The 23024-nt window shown below is 41.5% G+C and overlaps 1 protein-coding gene across 1 annotated transcript in view; it reads left to right on the forward strand.

Moving 5' to 3' along the window:
* The window catches only part of ARNTL (aryl hydrocarbon receptor nuclear translocator like), a 545416-nt gene that overhangs the window by 97012 nt on the left and 425380 nt on the right, over nt 1-23024 (forward strand). Inside the window, exon 3 of the mRNA XM_044059187.1 lies at nt 12212-12359. Within this exon, the coding sequence (XP_043915122.1) occupies nt 12212-12359 (148 nt within the window). The remainder of the gene's footprint in view (nt 1-12211; nt 12360-23024) is intronic.

Genomic DNA, 23024 nt, shown 5'->3' on the forward strand with positions numbered 1-23024 from the left:
CAAATTCAGAAACTCTGTGCAAATGGAGCAGTGGAATCTGTACCCCAGGAACAAGCTGGAAAAGGGTTTTATTCAAGATTGTTCCTGGTACCCAGGAAAGAGGGCACTTGGCACCATATTCTGGATCTATCTCCTACTAAACCTTTCCCTGCAAGTGCCAAAATTCAAAATGCTTACGTTCTGAAAACTTTTGCCCATGCTGACCCTAAATGCCTGGCTAGTCACCCTGGACCTAAAGGATGCCTACCTCCATATCCCTGTAACTTTCAGTTCTCTACTCTGCGGCTTATCTACTGCTCCCACGGTCTTCACCAAATGCCTGTCTCCTGTCATTTCCTTCTGCAGGCAGAAAAACATTCAAATTTACCCCTATCTGGACGACTGTCTCATCCAGGCAGACAGCAAGGAATAGCTCCTGCAAGACCTCAACTTTGTCCAATCACACTTTACCTCTCTGGGATTTACCATCAACAAGGAAAAATCCCATTTCCAGCCCACCAGACAGATCACCGTCGTGGGACCTCTCCTGGACACTTCCACCCAAAGAGCCTTCCTTTCTCTCGAAAAACAGTTTCCTACCCCAATATTTCTCCCAATTGGCTTACAGAACACACCTCACAGCAAGGAAGTTCTTTCAAGATCTGTGGTACATGGCATCCTGCATCCTGTTGGTGCCCTTGGCCAGACTACACATGAGAGCTGCAATGGTACCTAAAAAACTATGATGCCAGCACTTTCAGTCTCTGGAGCTGCAACTGCTTCTGATTCCCTGCTTAAGAGAGAAACTCCTGTGGTGGACAAAAGTCTGCACCCGGAACAAGGGCCTACCATTTCTAATTCTTCCCCATGGCCAGACCATCACCACGGATGTCCCGGGGGACACACACTTAGGAGACATGTGCACCCAAGGCACATGGGACCTCAGGGACCTAGACCTACACATCAACCTAAAGGAAATGATGGCAGTACTCGGAGCTATCACAGCCTTCAAGAGCCACCTGAAGACAGGGGTGCTCCTCATCAAAACAGACAATACCACAGTCATGTGGTACGTCAAGCAGAGGGGAACACACTCCTACCCATTTTCTCATCCAGCCATGCTTCTCTGGCAGACTGCCTCGATGATGGGCCTTCATCTGATAGCCCAGTACATCCTGGGGGAGCACAATACCCTAGCAGACCACCTCAGCAGAATTGTCCTGGACCTCCACAAATGACAGCTTTGGAGGGAGGCCTTCCTCTGCATCACCCAAACTTGGGGGACCCCAGAGGTAGACCTCTCTGCATCTATAGAAAACAGGCAGACCAGTTCTGCATGAGGGCATTCCACCCAGAAGCTTGGATAGTGGATGCTCTCTCCTTTCACTGGGGAAACCTGTTTGTCTATGCCCCCCCCCCTTGCCAATGATCCCAAGGGTACTGCTAAAGATCAAGGAGGAAGGGCCAAGGGCTATACTGATTGCTCCAAATTGGCCCAGGAAATATTGGTACCTCTTGCTACTCAGCCTAACCAAGGAACCACTCAGGAGCCTGCCTCTCACAGAAGGACTTCTAACCCAAAAGGGTCAGTACTTCATCCCAATCTGCAGACCCTCAAACTATCCACGTGGCTTATACCCCAAAGGTGGATACCAACCCACTATTGAGCAAGCAGGTCCTGGATATAATTAAGGAGGCCAGAATGCCTATTACCAGGAAATCATACTCAGCAAAATGGAAAACATTCAATGCCTGGCAGCAAACTAAGAGTGCAAGCAGCTCCCTTGTATCTCTCTCTCTCTGATTCTAGACTACTTGGTGGAGCGAGTGCAAAAAAAGATAATCTTACTCTTCCATCAAAATTCATGCCTCCGCTATCTCTGCCCATTCCCAAGCAGAGCAGCCTTTGTTCTCTCACCCCCTGCTAAAACAATTCCTTAGAGGGGTATCTCATATCAGGCCACCTAGGAGGCCACCCACTCCTGCCTTGGACCTGAATTATGTCTTGGAAAAATTAACCTTACCTCCCTTTGAACCAGCTGCCTCAGCAAAACTAAAATGCCTCTCTTGGAAGACCGCCTTCCTGCTGGCCATAACCTCAGCTAGGAGGGTTTCCGAGCTGCAGGTGCTCATGGTCATTGAACCATTTATTATCTTCCATGCAGACAGGGTGTCTCTTAGAACTAACCCCTCTTTTATGCCTAAGGTGGTGTCTGACGTAAGACTGAATCAGGCTGTACATCTTCCCACCTTCTTTCCTAACCCTCAGAACAGGGGAGAAAGAATCTTTCATTCACTGGATGTGCACAGACAACTTGGATACTATCTGGATAGAACAAAGTCTCTCAAAGACTGACCAGCTCCTGGTCAGCTTCGCCGCAGGGGCAGAGGGGAAACCTATTTCCAAGCAGACAATTTCTAAATAGATATCCAACTGTATCCAATTCTGCTACTACTTCCATGGAAAAATTCCTCCCAAGCCTGTCCGAAGCCATTCCACTAGGGCAGCATCTACTTCCACTGCCTTCCTCAGGGATGTCCCTACCAAAAACATCCTAGAAGCTGCCACTTGGAATTCCATCCACACCTTCACCAGACACTACCAGTTGCCTCTTTTTTTTCTCCAAAACCAGTGCAGGCTTTGCCTCTGCAGTTCTGCAGGGCATGCTAGGGCCTACTTAGAGCAGTGTAAGCCTGTTCTATTCCTTGCCTTCTACCATCCACCCTACCTTCAGCTTTGGAAATCTTCCCACAAGTGATGACTGCAACAGTGAAACACGAACATAGTACAGTTGTGTACACTTGCCATAAATGTAGATGTTAGAGTGTATTCACTGCTGCAGTCCTGTTTTCCCTCCCTCCTTCCCCCTCTTTCTCTCCGTTTCCCAAACAGTCTATGCCTATGGGCATCCCCCAGGTTCGCCTTCCTCTGGCCTTCTGGTCAGGGGTCCTATAGGTTGGGGCAAGAAAAACTGATGTAATGGTGTCAGTCGCCCTGCTTTATACCACTGACAACCTGATGTCAGTCCCTGGCGACCTGCAGCCGATGCAGGAGGGACAATCTTTACTCTGGTATTCGGACCTTTCTCTCTATTTGCTTCCAATACCTCTTTTCCTTTGCCAATTTTCTTCAGTGAATTCCAGACCCCTGTTGCCTGTCCTTTGTACCCCTAATTACAGTTATCCCTATCAGAAGAATTGTCTTTCTCCCTTCTCTTGTTGGCTTAGTCCTTAGAATCCAAAAGAGCGCAGTGGGCAAAAGAGAGACACTCCAACCAGCTTGAAAAAGCCACACGATTTATTAAATATTCACAATTGAACAGAAATAAAGCATTAACGCAATTCATCCACAGTATGCTTTTTCGTCCACATAAAACTTGGACTTCATCAGAGAGGGATCTCTGAAGTCCAAGTTTTATGTGGACGAAAACGCGTATTGTGGATGAATTGCGTTAATGCTTTATTTCTGTTCATTTGTGGATATTTAATAAATCGTGTGGCTTTTTCAAGCTGGTTGGAGTGTCTCTCTTTTGCCCACTGCGCTCTTTTGGATTTTGGAGTTGCTTTGTGAGTGCATTTTTCGCAGTTTTAGATTAGTCCTTAGAATACTTTATTATGTTATGAATGTAATGTTCTGCATGGCTGCTGCTGTTCTTAAGGATCTGCATCCAAAATCCCACTCTGTCCTTATTTCTTGAATTCCCCCAGCTTCACCTTCACCCCTTCCAACTCTGAATTATAGCTTTCTGTGTGTGTTGTGTATATGAACTTGTATTATGTATGAGCCTTAACTGTGTAGCTCTAAAATGTCCCTTCAAATCAGGTAATCCTAAACCACCTTTTTCTTTTGGAATGATCAACTTATTCCACCTGACCCTTGCCTTCTTCCCTTCCCAGATAAAATCCTTCAACTTTGTATTAATTACTGTCCACAAATTTTCCTGTAGTTGATTAAGAATATGCCTGACCTGTATATAAAAGTAAAGGGGCTAAAAACCTTTTTCACTACCTGTGTTTTGCTATCCATATCCTTAAGAGCTTCCAATATTTCTGTTTTTATATTGCCTTTTGTTTAGTGTCTTCCCACATATCCTTAGCTGCCGTAAATGAATTATTTTTAACCCATACTCCTAAATACTGTATTACTGTATTTTATCATGTCCCCATAAGTATGGGTGTTGGCTAATTAACCTTACTGTAAGAGGAGGAGGAGTGAGGGCAGCACCAAGGATCAAATGGTGGAAATTGAAAAAGGGTAATTGTGAGGTGGCGTTCAGGGAAAAGTTAAGACGGGCACTGGGTGGCAGTGAAGAGTTACCGAATAGCTGGGTAACTACAGCAGAGCTAGTAAGGGAGATGGCTAGAAAGGTGCTTGGTGTGACCTCTGGAAAGAGTAAGGAGGACAAGGAGACCTGGTGGTGGAATGAGGAAGTACAGGAGAGTATACAGAGAAAGCGTTTGGCGAAGAAGTGGGATTGTCAGAGAGATGAAAGTAGACAGGAGTATAAGGAGGTGATGTGCATGGCAGAGAGAGGTGGCGAAGGCTAAGGATAAGACGTATGAAGAGTTGTATGAAAAGTTCGACACTAAGGAGGGAGAAAAGGACCTGTATCGATTGGCTAGACAAAGGGACTGAGCTAGGAAAGATATGCAGCAGGTAAGGGTGATAAAGGATAATGAGGGAAAAATACTCAAGTGAGGAGTGTGTTGAGCAGAGAGTACTTTGAGGGGCTGATGAATGAAGAGAATGAGAGGGAGAGAAGGTTGGATGATGTGTAGATAGTGAATCATAAAGTGCAGTGGATTAGCAAGGAGGAAGTAAGGATAGCTATGAAGAGGATGAAGAATGGAAAGGCTGTTGGTCCAGATGACATACCTGTGGAAGCATGGAGGTGTTTAGGTGAAATGGCAGTGGAGTTTTTAACTAGATTGTTTAATGAAATCTTGGAAAGTGAAAGGATGCCTGAGGAATGGAGAAAGTGTTTTGGTACCGATTTTTAAGAACAAGTGTGATGTGCAGAACTGTAGTAACTACAAAGGGATTAAATTGATCAGTCACAGCATGAAGTTATGGGAAAGAGTAGTGGAAGCTAGGTTAAGAAGGGAGGTGGTGATTAGTGATCAGCAGTATGGTTTCATGCCAGGAAAGAGCTCTACAGATGCAATGTTTGCTCTGAAAGTGATGGAGAAGTACAGAGCAGGTCAGAAGGAGTTGCTTTGTGTCTTTGTGGACTTGAAGAAAGCATATGACAAGGTGCCTAGAGAAGAGTTGTGGTATTGTTTGAGGAAGTCGGGAGTGTCAAAGAAGTATGTAATAGTGGTACAGGATATGTACGAGGGTAGTGTGACAGCGGTGAAGTATGCGGTGGGAGTGATGGATGCGTTTAAGGTGGAGGTGGGATTACATAAAGGATCAGCTCTGAGCCCTTTCTTATTTGCTGTGGTGATTGACAGGTTGACAGACGATCAGACAGGAGTCCCTGTGGACTATGATGTTTGCAGATGACATTGTGATCTGTAGTGAGAGTAGGGAACAGGGGGAGGAGACCCTGGAGAGGTGGAGATCTACTCTAGAGAGAAGAGGAATGAAGGAAGAGGAGACCCTGGAGAGGTGGAGATCTACTCTAGAGAGAGAAGATGAATAAAGGTCAGCAGGACCAAGACAGAATATGTGTGTGTGAATGAGAGGGAGGATAGAGGAATGGTGAGGATGCAGGGAGAGGAATGGTGAGGATGCAGGGAGTAGAGGTGGTGAAGATGGATGAGTTTAGTTCAGAGTAATGGTGAGTGTGAAAGAGAGGTGAAGAAGAGAGTACAGGCAGGATGGAGTCGACAGAGTAGAGTGTTAGGAGTTATTTGTGACAGACAAGTACCAGTAAGAGTAAAAGGGAAGGTCTACAAGAGGGGTAGTGAGACCAGCTATGTTATATGTGTTGGAGACAGTGGCATTGACAAAGGCAGGAGTCGGAGCTGGACATGGCGGAGTTAAAGATGTTAAGATTTGCACTGGGTGTGACGAGGGTGGACAGGATTAGAATAAGTATATTAGAGGGTCAGCCCAGGTTGGAAGGTTTGGAGACAAATCCAGAGAAGCAAGATTATGTTGGTTTGGACATGTGCTGAGGAGGGATGCAGAGTATATTGGGAAAAATGCTAAGGATGAAGCTGCCAGGTAACAGGAAAAGAGGAAGGCCTAAGATGAGGTTTATGGATATGGTGAGAGAGAACATGCAGGTGATTGGTGTGACAGAGCAAGATGCAGAGGACAGGAAGAAATGGAAACAGATCTGCTGTGGTGACCCTTAACGGGAGCAGCCAAAAGAAGAAGATTGTATTAGGGAATGCTAATGCTTCTATTGCTGTACTCATAAAATCCCAGCTTAGTCTATAAAATAATTATGTACTCACCATAACATTCCATCGGTGTTGCCCAATTTCATTTTTTCCTCACATATGGGTTCGGACCCTTGGATCCAGCTCTGTCATTGCAACAGCTCGTGACAGCCAAAAAGCTCTTGAGCTCCCTACCGTACCCATATAAGGCTTCTCTCCTAATCACCTCCGATCTTTTCTGCTTATCGTAGAAAATGGTAGAATAGAAAATTACCTCAAATAAGGGTAAGCCCATTTCTGTCTTTCACTGTAGCCAATAAACAAATTTAGATCAACTCGCTCATCCAGAAACCAAAAAAGGGACAGGGGGATGGTGAGTGGGATTGTGAGGATAAAATGAAAATGGATAACACAGATGTAACGTTACGGTGAGTACATAACTATTTTATCTGATGTCAATTTTCATTTCAGTCTCACATATGGGACTGAGTTCCCAACTACCTTTTTCCTAGGTGGTCTTACAGAAGGATATTCTTCAGAACCAGTGAACCAAAGGAGGCCCTACCCGTAGAGATCAAATCTAGCTTGTAATGAAGGTATGAGGGGTACCCCAGTTTGCTGCTGAGCATATTTCATCCATGGACACTCTAGACTGAAAAGCTGAAGAGATGGCCACTGCTCTAATGGAGTGAGCTAAAACAGGTTTTGGCAGCTCTAAACCTTGACTCTCAACTAGAAGATATGGAGTCCGTAATCCATTTAGCTAGAGTCACTGTGGTCACTGGGAGGTCCAATCTATTTTCTGAGAAGATGAATAATTGACTTTATTTTCTTACGTCCTTTGTTCTATGATGGTAAAAACGTAGTTATCTGAACATCTAGCAGATGTAACATATATTCACCTTTATTCGTGAAGTTTGGGAAGAAAAGTGGCAAATTAATGGATTGGTTGATGGTAGTTTCTGAAACTATCATAAGTAAAAATGAGGGATTAGTACATAAAATGACCCTGTCCTTGTGAAAGATCAAATATGATTGGGATGGTAATGCCTGAATCTCCGACATTATCCTTGCCAATGTGATGGCTACCAAGAAGATGGTTTTCCAAGAGAGAAACTTAAGTTGACAGGTAGCCCCTGGTTGCAATATCAAATTTAAGTCCCTAGGTGGTGAAGGGAGCTTGAGTAAACGTTACACTCAAGAAAGCTTTGCATAGCTTAGCAAAGCAAGAGAGGAGCCATCAAAAATTATGTGAAAGTTAGAAATAGCAGCTAGCTGCACTTTTACCGCAGAATATCTTTAAACATCTACAGTAAAAACTCTAGAGTAATGTAGATCCTTTTTCAGCTCCTATCCACATCATTTTGTTGAGACTAATGTACGAATCTCCTCCATTTACTGTTACACAACTTTCTTATGGATGGCCTGTGGGAGGATAGTAGGATGTGATGCACTGGTGAAGAAGAGTATAAGTTGTCTGGCTGTCAGCAGAATATTGGATACCAAGCTGTCCGCCTGAGATTGACTATTCGGATGAGGCATTTCTGTTGGATGTGCAGAAGGTCTAGAATTGGATCCAGAATCCATGGTTTCCTTCCATAGGTAAGGCCAAAGAAAGGGAAACCAGATTTGTTGGGGCCAGTACGTGGCAATGAGGATTACTTTTCTCTTCAACTTGTTCACTTTCTTTACAAATTTGAGGATTAATACAGTAGGGGAAGGGCATAGAGTCCCTCGGACTCCCCTCTTGGGGGGATCAGGGCAAAGTAGCTGCTGCATTTGTTGTTCAGAGGGGACGCAAAAAGGTCGCAGCATGGGTGGCCCCACTTGCAGAATGTCTTCTGCCACATTCTGATTGAGGGACCACTTTTGAGGCGTAATGATGGACCTGCTTAATTTGCCTGCTGTCACGTTCGACTTTCCCGGAATGTGTGTTGCTGTCAAAGTGGTTGGACAAGATCACCCACTGCCACACTTTGAGCACCTTTCAACATTAGGAATATGATCTAGTTCCTCCTTGTTTGTTGATGTACCAGACTACCGACATGTTGTCCGATTTGAATCATAATTGTCCCGCAAGGGCGAGCATTCTGAAATACTTGCAATGCTGGTAGTAATGGTCTCATCTCCAGAAGACTTGGCCTCTTGAGTACTCCACGTGCTTTTGGCTGTTTTTCCTAGTAATGCCCATGGTCACTGTGGCCTTGGAGTGGAGGGACAAAAGGACGACCTTGAATAAGCTGTTCTGAGTGAGTCCACCATGACAGATCCCTCTTGCAAGTGTTTGTAATCCTTATCGTGGCTGACATTGGTTGATGAAGGATAAACCACTGCACTGTGAGAAGCCACTGTAATACTCTCATGTGGAATCTGACTAGTGGAGCAAGTTTTACTGTTGCTGCCATAGAACCTAAGGCCTAAAGTACTGCTTGAATTGTGTAATAACTTCTTGACTTAATCCGTTATGGTCATCACTTTTGATGATGGGAGATGTGCTAAAATCTCGATTTTGTGTTTGCTCCTATGAAATCCAATTCTTGAAAGGGATTTAGGTTTGATTTTTCGTAATTTATGGTAATACCTAATGAAGAACAAGTTTGAAGAACCATGTCGTTTGGTTCTAGAAGTAGATGCCTGGTCGGGGCGGTGATGAGCCAGTCTAGATATGGAAATGCCTGGAATCCTTGCTGTCTCAAATGAGCTGCTACTACTGCCATACATTTGGTGAAAACACTGGGGGCTGCAGTGAGGCCAAATGTCAGTACTCTGAACTGGTAGTGACTGGCTCCCAGCTGGAAGCGCAAATAACTTCTGGATCGCCTGTCCATTATATGATAGTACGCATCCTGAAACTCTGTAGAGTACATGCAGTCATCCTTTTCCAAAAATGGAAGGATGGACTGAACCATGACCATCCAGAACTTGCTCTGCTGAACTGATATGTTTAATCTGCTGAGATCCAATATTGGTCTCCATTCCCCTGTCTTTTTTGGTACCAGAAAGAATCTCGAGTAAGTGCCCGATCCTCTCTTGTCTGGTGGGACTTCTTGGATGACTCTCTTGTCCAGCAGCTTTTGTATCTGTATGGCTGACTTCTCCCTTTGGGTGGAACATCACAGAATTTTTTGCTTTAGGGGCAGTGGACTGGAAAAGGAGATATAGTATTCTCTGGATATTATCCTCTGCACCCATTGGTCGTTTATTACTTTTACCCAGGTTCTCAGGTGCAGGGATAGTCAACTCCTGATTGCCTCCAGAGAAGAGCAATCGGGTCTCCATTCAGGAGGGTTTCCCAAAGAACGGTTCTCTGGACCCTTGATGATGCCGAGCACCCCTGCCATAAGGGTTGCATCTTCCATTATTTTACTCCCCTCTGCCTCTGCCTCTGTGAAACTTTCACTACATGCTTGAAGAAAAGACCCTTGTGATTGTCTGAACCACATTTTTCTACTGCTCCTCTGATGTTTTTGAATATGGTCTCTGGGGAGTGGAAAATGAACACCCATGGCAGAAAGTCTTGCCATCGTTCTCGCACCTGGACAACACATCTCTAACCTTTAGGCCAAGAGGAAAGTGCTGTCAAATGGAGCGTTAAGAAATGAAGATTTAAAGGGCTCAGCAAATTTGCACAAGTGCATCCAGGCCTGCCTCCTTATGGAGATACCTGAACCCGCAGGTCTACTCACCCCTTCGGCTGCATGCAAAATGAGCCTCATGGTGGAGTTTTCAGTGATACGTAGGGTGGCCAGCTGTGAGGTAATGGAAGCCTGTACCTCTTCTGACATGGCTTCTGAGAGTATATCTGAGAGCTCCTTGATCAGACCCCTCTCCATTCTGGTAAAATGAGAAAGATAATTTAGGTACCTCCAGGCAAAGGTCATTGAAGAGAACACATGCTTCCCACATCTATTCATCATTCTGGAATCCTTATTAGGAGGATGGATAGCAGGACTCTGTTCTGCAAATTCTTTTTTCGTGGGTGCCGCCATGACCATGTTATCTACTAGAACACCTTTTGACCAAAATTTTTTATCTTCAGGTGCTGTTGTTTAATTTGGTCTCGGGGGGGGGGGGGTTGGTTCAATGGACTCTGGAGCCTCCCACAACTGCCGAGTGATCAACTCAATGAGCTCACAAGTGGGTGGGGTCACCCAGAAGGTAGATGTTTGGGATCCAAAAGCAGCCAGGTACACTAAATCCTCCAATGAGGGATTGCTGGGCTTCCAGTCATTTCTCTGTTCCAAATCTGTAGGATGTCCCAAAAGGAAACATCACCTGGAGGTGACCATGGGGATCCCTTGCCTTTGAGGTCAATATCCTCAGTGACAGACTGTTCTGTGGAGTCTAGGTGTTTCCTCTTACACTTCCTCTTCTGAAGAACCTCCTTTATGGGGAGTTTTCAGGAGGTATCAGAAGAGGAGAGGGAACACTCATGGGTAGCCTGGGGCTTCTGGACCCCCTGTCCCTGTGGGTGATCTGGCCGAGATACTAGGTGTGGGATCTGTAAGGCTGAAGACTGTGGATACGATGAGGTTGATACTACCTGTGCTGCTGAGGCAGACCTAGCCCTCTCCAAGGTCTCAAAAGCTGACTGACCCTGAGAAATAGAGGATCCCCAATTCAAGTGGTCATGCCTCTGAATCCGGGTATCCTCCAGTCCAGAAGACCGCTCCTCCGAAGCTAGGGATGGGCTGATCTGAGACAAGGGTCCAAGACATAGGCACAACTCCGAAAATTTCTGAGCCGACACCATCTCAGAACTGACTAGGCCACCACAACCCCGAGATCTCCCTGGCTCCAATTGGCCAGAGGAACTCTGAGCAGAAGACAGAGTTGAAGTAGGAAAGGTAATCGGTTCCAACTCCAGACAATATCTGATGAATCTGATCTGAAGGCTCCAAAACTTCCAGGGAAGTCAGAGGAGGAATTGGAAGAGGGGGAAAGGTCTGACCCTTGGGGATAGGAGACAAAGGGGACCTTGAAAAGCCCTGCGCCTCCTAGTAATTAAGCAGCAGCTAATCCCACATCTTTTTCTCTTGTGTGTTGAAGGTGCTGTAAAATCTGGGCAACTGCTGCAACCCCATTATATACATTTAATTTTAACTGGTAAGCTTTGCAACATCTTTTTCAGTAGGGGACCTGAGGATTGCGTTTATGCTTACTAAGGTAAATTTGGTCAGGATACCAGAGAAATGGCCTTTTTTTTATGTTAAGTACTAAGGAATCTTTTAACATCCATCCTTGGCCATCACCTACTCAGACAAATGGGATGTCTGTGGCAGTTTGCATCTGAAGGTGAACTATTTGTTGGGTTCTTAGTACCTATGTCTTGCTGCTATGTAGTGGCAGGTTAGGTAGATCCAAATTTATAGTTTAGTGAGAAAGCTCACAGCCTTTTGATTTTCCTAATAGCAAAGGCAGGTAATTCAACTTGTTGAGCTGTTGAAGTTACAGGAAAATGTGTCCTCCAAGTGACGGCATCCATCTATAAATAGGAGCAGTTATTCTGATAAAGAACACCTGGATAGGTAAACATAATTCTGAAAGTTCACTGCTGTCTGTCCGTATTTGACTTGTATGAACACTTAATTCTTTGTAGTTCATGTATAACCTAGCCAGCCGCTCTGTTATCAGAGTATGGAAAGGGGCACATGGATTGTAGCAGCAAACAAGAAGTACATATTCCCTGTACAAGGAGGTCTGCACCATTCAGATTGTAGTTGATGCAGCTGTCTGTTTCCTGCAGCATTACTTGGGGTTTATTGTAATCTTTTACTTTATATCCAGGCATGTGTGGTTATTAAAGATTTTCAGTGTTATTAATTACTTCAAAAATGTATATACTCAGTGCAAAGTTAATTTGTAATCATTTAATGCATTGATATTTTGATCTTTTCAGATGACCAGATGGCTGATCAAAGGATGGACATTTCTTCCACAATTAATGACTTCATCTCACCAGGCCCCACCAACCTAATATCAAGTTCTTTGGGTAGTACAGGAATGGATTACTCTAGGAAGAGAAAAGGAAGCATGACTGACTACCAGTAAGTATACTTGGATTGGGTGTCATTCATTAATTGAACATGCATGTTAAGGTAGTCCTGTGTTAACAGCTTGCGTAGGAAGATGATGTCAGGTAGAAGATATCACTTGGAAAAAAAAGTTGCAAAATATTATGTTGCAGTTGTGCTTTAGTGCAGAGTACATGTTCATTAAAGTCTGGGATAACATTTCATAGTAGTTTGCCCAGATGTCCAACGAAATTTCATTCTGAATTCTAAAAAGAATTGTTGATCACGCATTTCAGCTTTTTAGGACTATAAAGTTTTAGCTTGTTAAATTTACTTTCCAGTTATTTATATACATGGTCTTGTACAACAAGTAGTTGCATAACTATGGTTTGCTATGTCTCAGTTAAATAACTTTGTGTGGGAAACCATAACATTGTGGATTAAAATCAGTCTTCCTGTTGTATGGCTGTAGTTTTCTAGTCCCATCAGGAATGAAACCTGGTGTTGTATCTCTGCTAGGCAGGCCTGCAGAGAATTAAAATGCTCCCAGTGCCTGTTCTGTAATTTGTCCACGTGTCCTTAATCTAATGTATTTAGGGGCACTTTTGCTTACAAAGAAGTGTTGTACTGTTGTATGTTTAGGGGATGTTTGGTAGTCATGGTTTGTGTATTGTAATTATGTGAATATTTTGTTTTAGAGTAATGATGGACGTTGCAGCCTTTATAATTGTTTACTCTACTAGTGAACTCCTTTAGAAAGAAAAACAAATTAAAAAGTAGATTCTGTTTTATACATGGTTTCATAGAATTTCTGGTAACCAGATAGTGCCACTGAAATGTTGAATTTCTTTTTATGTTGCAAATCTAGTGGGTATAAAAAGACAAAACTGGAAGGATACAGATCAGATATCATGCTAATGGGACTCTAACCCTACTGTGCTGTCTACTAATGGAAAAGGAAAGACAGAATCAGAAATGGGTAACTCATGCATGGTAATTTAAGTAGAATTGTGTATATCTTTGTTAGGAGTGTTATTATATTTGAAAGCAGGTCAGACTTAAGGCAGTGCTTGGTGATTATATTCCTCAAAAGATGATATCTCCTTCTCAGTTAGAAAATGCAACACCAGTTCATTTGCGTATGCAACACTGCCAATGCAGTAACCCAATTTTAGGAAAGCCCATTACAAAACTGTTAATCTGGAGTAATAATCGATTTATTCAGGTGATATAGAAATGAGGGCTTGTAGACGGCCTTGTCTCATACCCCTTTTCATTTCAGTTCTCCTACACTGCTGTCTATATGAGATCTTAAACATGTAATATGGTGTTAATTACAGGGCTCTGACTGTGTGAGTAAGCTTTGTTGAAATTCTTTAATCAGCTCCTGTCCAGTGTATCAGAGGAACACAATTTATGAAATTAGTATAAAGTTTCATCTTGTGTTTAATTGTAAGATGATCTAAAATAAGCACTAGAGTATGTATGGAGACACTCCTTTTTAAATCCATGTAGCAGTGGATTAACAGAATAGACGCGAGTGCAACCAGTAGGGATAAACATAATGCATTTCAATTCAAGGTAGTATTATAAGACTAATCTGTCATTGAGTAGTGCAGAAAATGAGCAGTTAAGAGACATGAATCACATCCTAGATTATAGAGAATGTCGCAGCAAGACAGGCATACAAGTCAGCAGCACAGCTAATGCAGTATGGATGAGAAGTTCATACTACTTAGTATAGCAATTCAGTTTAGCTAAATATCCTTACCATTACCAAAAAAATAGTAATTATTAGTATCCTTACTATTATCATTAAAGGTGGTGTGCCAAAATTACTTTAATGTATACACATTTACATATGCACACTAGCATACTGAATATTGTGCATTTCAAGAACTGTGTTGAACATTAATGCAAGAAGAGTTAATTTAACAATGTAAGCAGCTGTAGGGAGAATGTATTAGCCTGCATCTCTAAGGCAGTCATAGTATGTTTCCTTTGTCAAATGGGCTTTTAGTTTTTTCTTAAACATTATGAGGTCATTGATTGCTTTTTGTTTATTTTATATTGTATACCATAAAACTGGGGCAGTTTTGTAGACTATGTTAATGTGCAAGCCAGTGTAAAGTTTTACAGTTATGTGGCAGTATGACCTCTTTACTCATAATTTGTGTTGTGTATATTAAGCATTGTCTTTAAAGCTGGGCAGTATTGTTCATTCTTCAGTTTGAAAGTAAGTGCATTTAGTAGAAAGCTGCATCAAACAGTCATAGGTAACCATTGGCCTTAATTATTCTTAATCAGTGATGCTTTGTAGGCTTGGTTGGATGAATAAGGTATGAAGAAGTAGGATAAAAAAGGTGATTAGTCAACAGGGACATCTCCAGGAACAAAAGGTATTCTTTTGGAAGTTACAAAGGAAGAAAGCGATGGAGACCTGGAGGATGGCTGCATTACTCAATGAGGGTAATGATTCTTTAGACCCATATTCATATCAATCCATTTCAATTTTAAACCACAATTATAAAGTATAATAAAAACAATGACCAACGCAGGCAAAGCTCCAGGTTCACAAACAATCTTTTAATAAAACACACAAGCGCTTTCACTAAATGCTTCTCCAGGTGTGATATAAAAACTAAGTACCTAAGGCACCATATTTAACTGAATTAAGGTCACATGATAGATCAAATACCAACTTAAAGATGCAAATCCCAAAATTCATTCAAAAAACATTTAAAAAATATAAAAAATATGTATGAAAAGTCATTCTAAGGACAAATACACATAAAATTGATCACAGAGATAGCATAGAACACACACACACACACACACACACATATATATATATATATATATATATATATATATATATATATATATATATATATATATATATATCAAATTCAATAGTTAAATATGGTGTCTTAGGTACTTAGTTTTTATGGCTCACCTGAAGAAGCATTTGGTTAAAGCGCTTGTGTGGTTTATTAAAAGACTGCTTGTGAACTTGGACCTTTGCCTGCGTTGGTCGTTTTTTTATTATAGGATTTCTGCCTTTTTGCAGTGGCGGTACCTGGGGAGTAGTGGCTGTTTTCTTACATGATTATAGAGTGTTTACGTCTGTACAAACTAAGAGAATGGCAAAGGTGTTGCCAAAGTTGATGGATATTTCCCTTCCCTCCACAAAACCACTTGATGTATTTGACAACATTAATAGAACAATAATTATCCAGGGGAAACAGAATGTAAAAATAACATTGCTATTGTTGGTAGGTCTTGATGAAGAAAAAGCATTCACTGGAGTCTGTTGAAATTTTGAATAGGGCAATCGTAAGATGTGCATTCCCTGACAGAATTATAGAGTTAATAACAAGCTATATATGAAGGGTGGGAATTGAGAATTAATGTAAGAGGATTCCTCTTTTTATTAGAGGAATTTTGGGTGTGTTATTTCCTCTTTATTATATTTAGAACCATTACTAAATAATAGGGGGCTCATAAATTCAAGGATATGACTGGTATAGTAATCAAGAGAAGTTAGCTTTATTTGCAGATGATATTATTTTGTACTTGTTAAATCCAGAAAATGGCATTTTGATGGTGGTGTGGACATTTTGGGAAGGCTTCAGGTGTTTTGGTGATGTAAAATAAATGAATATAAAGGTTGTAATGGTAAACTGTGTACTTGCATATGAATTGGTTGAGCAATACCAATATTTGTGGTAATAAAAAGGTGAAGTATATAGATGTATGGATTAAAAATGATTATGGCAGCTAAGGATATGTGTGAGGAAACTAAATGTTAAAAAAATTTAGAAACTGGAAGCTGTGGATTACAGATAGATAGTAAAATACATGCAGTGAAAAATTTGTAGCCCCTTTAGTTGTATATACAGGTCAGGCATAACAGAAGAGTAGCTGTGGGTAGTAATTTAATATAGAGCCAAAGGAATTTATTTGGGAGGGGAAGAGTAAGAGTTAAGTGAGATAAGTTGCTCTTCCCCATAGAACAATGTGGCTTAGGATAGAGTTACACAGTTAAGGTTAATATAGTGCAAGCACAGAGTTAGAAATCAAAGTGGAGTCAAACAGGGGGGCTGTCAAGAAGTAAGGAGAAAGCAGGATCTTGGATGCAGATCCTTAAGGAGAGTAGCATCAGCTGTGCAGAATACTATATTGCTAAAGTTGCAGGAAGTATTCTCAGGGCTAAGCCAACAGAGGAATCGATAAAGGATATTTTACCAATAGGTATGACTGCAGATAGAGGTGTAGAGAATAGGCAAGAGGGATCTGGGATTTATTGGAAGAAATTAACAAAGGAAACAGTGTATGAGAGCAAATAACTATGGAAAGCGAAGAGTAGGATGAGGCTAAGCAGAAGTTTGGACTGCAGGTTACAGACTGGTTTCCCTACCAGGGATTGATAAGAGTATAAGCAAAGAGAAAGGAATAGTAGGCAAGTGTTAAGTGAAGGACCAGTTCTGGTACAATTTTTAGTTAAGTCTAGAATAGAAATTGCTGTTTAAAAATGAATAAATTAGTAAAGCATATAAAATGCTGCGTTATAACTATAAGAATTAGAAGAGGTAAGAAAATATTGGGGAAAGTGAATAAAATTTACAACAAAACAATAGAACAGCCATGTGGCTCCCAAGTAATGCAACAAGTCTAGAAGGTTTAGTATTTTTATACCTTAAGTAGACTTCGTGAATTTTTACTCAGGTAGATTGCAAATGGTAGTGTGATGGGAAAGATAGAAGTAACTGGAAATATGGTTTTGGGGAATGTAGTAAGTTGGCAGAGTTTAAAAATTTCCTGCAAAATACTTTATCAGAAATGTTTGGGGCTCAAATTGTTGAAACTAAGGAAATTTGTTTATTTTTTTCAGCTAGGATGTAAGAATTTGAATTGCCTAGACATAGTAGGACTTTACTAAATGTAATGCTCTTGGCTGCCAAAAAGCAATTACTAGAAAATGGAAACCAGAATCTAAACCATTGTAAATTAAGTACTGAATATTTATAAGAGAACTAAAAAAATGGAGGTGGGTGGAACCTTTGGAAAAGGGAAGGAACAAATTATATAGAAATTGAATTTGTGGGAACAATATATGAAGAATAATGTTCAAGAGGAGAAGTGAGATTTAAAGGAAGGCAGGAATTGACCAATGTACGTAATGTTGGAGTGAATAAAAATTGTTGAAAATAACAAGTGTATACTGCATGACAATAACCAATGGAAAATGTTAATCTGGCTTGTTTTCTTTGTTATTGTATTTGCACTTGTGTGATTTCTTAATATGCGATAATGTAATAAATATGTTTTAAAAATTGTAAGTTTTGTTCTATGCAGTTTATAGTTAATTGGAATTATGTGCAGACAAAAGGGCTGTTTTAGGCGGTGCTTACCCTAGTTTAGGTAGAATAGCATTAATTTCAGTAGCCTTTCCTGTTTGTAGGATACCTTTTAATTGACTAACTCAATGTGTAAATTGAAAGAAAGGTTTTAGTCCAAGTCCGTGCAGTATTTTTGGTGTGTGACATGGCATAAGGGGTTACCATTTGGGGCTTCAATGGACGTGAGGCAGCAGCTTTCTTGACTATTCCAAATAACGTAACAGTAGACTTGTGTATGTTAACCAAAAGCTTGTTTTTAACTAGCCAGTTCTAAATGGAGGCAAGGACCTTTTGTAATCCATTGTCTAATGTGTTTTGTTTGCTCTAGTGAGAACTATATTGTTATGAATAAGGTGCAAGAAATGTGTCAGAACCCAGGAAGTGTTAATAAGTGGAAAAACTGTGGACCTAGCAGTGATCCCAGGAGAATGCTTGTAATAGTGGTGCCAACACCAGGAAGTGTATTAGAACCTAATACCATGAAGGTTCTGTTTAGAAGATAGTTAAGCCATGAAGCAATTACGTCAGAGAGTCCACATTTAGCTAGCTTTGGGTTATCAACTGTCTCAAAACCTTGATTTAAAAACTAAAAATATTGCAGTTGTACACCTGCCCTTGTCCGTATTTGTATGAATTTGATTGGTAAGGTAGTACATGGCAGCAAAACGATATAAAGGCCTTCAGTAAGATAAATCCTTTGTGTCAGCTGCTTTATCATTCGACATGTAAGACTGTCCTCAGTATGATGCAAGAACTTGTCCACTTAAACAGATTTATACAGAAAGTACAGCTGCCGATGCCAGTGTGTCACCTGAGAGTTGCGTGTCCTTTGCTGTGATAAACAGCTGTTATTTGTAATCAAGTAAATGGTTTTAAAGTTTCAAGAATGAATTATAGGTTCATAGGTTGATACTAGGCTATCTGCCCTAGGGCATTTATAAGCCTAGCCAGAGTGTGTTTGGCTTTCGCCACCCTTTTAGATTAGTTGACTGTGCCTCTGTATAGTAGGTCACAGAAGATAGCCCTTTTAAGGTTAGTTTACTGTGCCTCTGTCTAGTAGGGACACAGAGATCCCAGGGGTAAACCTACGATCTCCCATCCTCTCGTCAAGATTTCTCTTGAAGAGGGTCATTGAGGGGCTCTGCCTAACATGGATTGGGATTTTGTTCCAGAGTGAGGGAAGCCTCTGGGATATGAATCTGTCCCTCCAGCATGTCCTATTTATTTCTGTGCTGAGGTTTAAGTCCCTGGAGCGTGTAGCTATGAGGGATTTGGATTTCCTGAGGTGGAGCATGTCCATTAATTCTGGTTTGGACATGGCTTTATACGTCAGGCACAGATCGCCTCTGAGTAGGCGGTAAGCAACTGAGTAGAGCTGGAGTTTCTTTAGCCTAACTGCGTAGGGCATCTGTTTGAGTCCCTTGATCCTCTTGGTGAGGTACTTTTGGGGTCTTTCCAGTTGCTGCAGGTGTTGGGTAAGGTACATCCCAAATGGGACATTGTATTCAATTATGGGCCTGATGAGTGATAGAGAGGCACAATGATCTCTCTTGATCTAGATGTGAACCATTTCGTGATAAGGTGGACTATATAGAAGGTCTTCCTAACCACTTTGGCAACGTGATTGTCAAAGGAGAGATTGCTATCTACTTGGATCCCCAAATCCCTAATTACTTTTTCCGTACTTAATGGATTACCACCTATGTGGTAATTTGTGGGCACTTTGTTTTTCCCAAAGGGGATGACTATGCACTTTTTGGCATTTAGCTTTAGGCCATGGCTCTGGCACCAGTTATCCGTCTCTGTGAGACCCTTTTGGAGGATGCTTGTGTCAGTTGGCAAGTCGATTATGGCACCCAGTTTGCAGTCATCTGCGAACTTGGTCAGCCATAGTCCTCCCGTGTTAGCCTGTACCTCAGAGAAATATATACTGAACAAGAGAGGTCCCAGGACTGAGCCTTGTGGGACACCACTTGTAACTGGTTTAGAGTCTAACATGGCACCTGCAATTCTGACCATGTGGGTTCTATCCCTGAGCCAGTTTGCAACCCATCTTGTGACATAGGGGTTGATATTTAAGCTGGTGAGCTTATTTATGATGCCCGAGTGGGGTATTGTGTCGAAGGCTTTTGCGAGGTCCAGGTAGGCTGTGTGGACTACCTTCCCTTCATCTATGGCCTTGGTGACTGTTTCAAAGAAGTCAACCAGGTTCAAGAGGCAAGATCTGCCCTTTAACAAAGCCGAATTGGGTAGGATCCAGTGTTTGGAGGTTCCCAATGTCTTTGTTTATGAGTTCCATGATGATACGCTCCATAGCTTTGCAGACCAGGCTAGTCAGGCTTATAGGGTGATAGTTTCCGGGGTCCGTTGTGGCACCACCTTTGTGGAGTGGGACCACTGTTGCTGTACGCCATTCCTTGGGTACATATCCTGTAGTAAGGCTGAGATTGAACAGTGACTTTATGTGAGGGTTCAGTTCTTCTTAGAGCTCATGTAAGACGCAGCCCAGGACACCGTCCGGTCCCATTGATGCTGTGTTTTTTGCTTTGGAGAGGGCAGCTCTCACCTGTGCATCTGTGATGTCAGGGAGGCTACACTCTGTTGGGATAGACATTTGCTCTTTTGGGGGGGAGAAGTTTGCACTGAACCTGTCTGCCAGGATGTTAGCAATGTCTGTGGGTTCATTGTATTTTTTGTCATTTTGCACTAACTCAGAGCATATCTGGGAGTTGCCACCCAGGTTCCTGACCATAACTAAAGAAGGCCTTGTGATTATATTTAGCATCTTTTGCAATTTTTCTTTCAAAGCTGGCCTTAGATAATTTTATGAGGGATCGTAGTTTCTTGCTAGTACTGATCAGAGATGCCTTCCCTTTTTGGGATTTTGCTCTATCATGTAGTAGCTTCCTCCTTCTGTTGTATAGCTTATTTATGGCTGGGGTTCACTAGACAGGTCTCCTGCCATTGGAGGAGTGAGTCTTGGTTTTATTTGGGATAGCACGATCCATGCATTCCTGTAGGTGTTCACAGAATGCATTTGTAAAGGATTCTGCGGTTTGGGCCGTATTTTCCACTGGCCCCCGGGGGCTTTGAAGGATTCCACCTCAGTTTTGAGAAGTGTGAAGTTTGCTTTTGAGAAGTTCTTCACCGTGGTTTCCTTGGCGGTGGAATAGATTGCACAAGTCTTTAATTAAAATAAGGATCATTTTCTTTAGGGTATTGCCTTCTTTGCTTAACTTGTGTTGAAATGTGTCTTGTACAGAAATTGACATGTAGGTTTTCCATTATGCATGTCCATTAGTATTTGTAGGTTATTTCACATGGATCATTATTTCCCAAGGCACTCTTGTGAAGTAGCCTTTTGGTTCAGTGGGTCGTTACATGGCTGTCAACATGAAATAAAGTACACCACTTGGCTTATAATGGTATTGTGGATACCAACATGGTCTACTACATAAAATCCTTCAGACTTATCTGTTAAGGAAAAGTTAAATATTAGTTAAAATTGTCATAACAGTTGAATAGCATACACCAAGAGGCACACATACAACAGTTTCTGTCAATGCTGGGGCTTCTTGTACTAATGTTTATTTCATAAATTGCTAATATTTATAACAAGATGACTTAATATCTGGAATTTAGTGTTTGTTTGGAAGAGTGTGCTTGTATTCCAGTGCAATTTCAGCCCCAAAAACAATATGGCTTCCTTTCATGTTTAGTATTCAAGAACCTGTATCATACCCTATTTACTTAGTCTTCACAGAGGTGTACATTTGCCTGTTACATCTAGGCCTAATATTGTTGTCATCACACTTTACTCGTACATAGGTGCTTTTCTTTTGATTTAAGTCTCTCTTGTGATTTGTAAGTTGTCTCCAAGTTCTTCGTATGTCATAACTCACCTCTGTTACACTTATTTTAACGACTTGTACAACATTTTAACAGGACACAAAAGCAGACTTTGGGTGCCATAATTGTCAATTTCCAAATGTGTTTGTTTTGTACCCTTGTAAGATGAGCAGTTAACTAATTTTGTACTGTCTTTAGCCTTCTTTTTCTTGGGAGGGAAAATTTTAAAATGGTCATTACCATGTTTTGAAATACTTTTTACAAAAGTAGTTCATAGGATTCATAGGAGTTTCAAGGCAGTGTAGTCTTGTGACCATCAAAGCCTTACCAATACCAACCCACAAACTGCAGCCCCCTTTCAACGAGAGCTAAACCAGTTAGTCCTGGCATAAATTTGAGGGTACTCCAGTTATCCAGGTTCTATTGGAAGATTGATAATGTCACACTACTTAATCTGTGTGTAACATTCTAGAGAAGGTGGAGATGCTGCTTAATGAATCCCTTGCTTTGTTCATTGTTTTCCATTCATCTACTGGTGAAGATTTATGCCTCTGGTTCTCGTGTATTGCTAAGTTATTGGACTTGTGGGAGCACAGGAGATCAAAGGCAACAGGGTCTGTAACTGGTGCAGTAGTCAAGGCACAAATCAGTCCTGAAGAGTCTAAAAGATACTGAGTTAAGTGATAGAGCTTCTGGCCTCTCTTACTTCATAGGTTCTTAGGCAAGTACTAGGCTGGCAGCCCTTGCAGGCCATTTTAATCCTAGCCAATTTCCCTTCAAAGGTGAGACTCAAACCCTGTAACTTGTTTGATGTAAGCACCTTAACCATTATGCCAGCCGTCCAACCCTTTCCTAATATTTGAGTTAAGCCTGAAATCTTAATTTTTAGGAAACTCTGATATGTGGAGTAAGATCCATCCAGAAGGGGGCATTAAATTGTATAAATGGTGTAATCGGTGCTGAATGTAAGGGAGTGAATTATTTAGAGGGGACTATATATCTTTGCTATTGGTTGTGAGGGATCTATGACTACAGATACCATATGATCATGGAAAGAGAGAACTTTCAATCCAGTTTCCTGACTATATTTTCGTTTAGCAGTGGAGTGTTTTCTTTATATATTGAGGTTAGGAGTTGTTTACTAGATTAATTGATGCTGCACTTTGTTGTGTTTTAATATGAGTGCATTTTCAGCAACCAGGTATTGACTAGAGTAAGTCCATGCTGAAGGTTCTAGGTGTCTGTGAGGTTCTTGACAGTAGCACCTAGTTTGTACACTTAATCAGTGGTCCTGGTTCATAGTTTGGAGATCAGAGAAGTAAATGCAGAAAAGGAGGGTCCTAGTACTACAGAGCCCTGAGGGACTCCACCAGTTACTACGTATTTTCAGATGAAGCATCTGACACTGATTATGTGGTATGTGGGCTCTGTCTTTGTTTGTTTGCTC

The sequence above is a fragment of the Protopterus annectens genome, chromosome 17.part0 (genome assembly GCF_019279795.1).
Source record: "Protopterus annectens isolate FY-2018-M chromosome 17.part0, PAN1.0, whole genome shotgun sequence".
Classification (NCBI taxonomy): Eukaryota; Metazoa; Chordata; order Ceratodontiformes; family Protopteridae; genus Protopterus; species Protopterus annectens.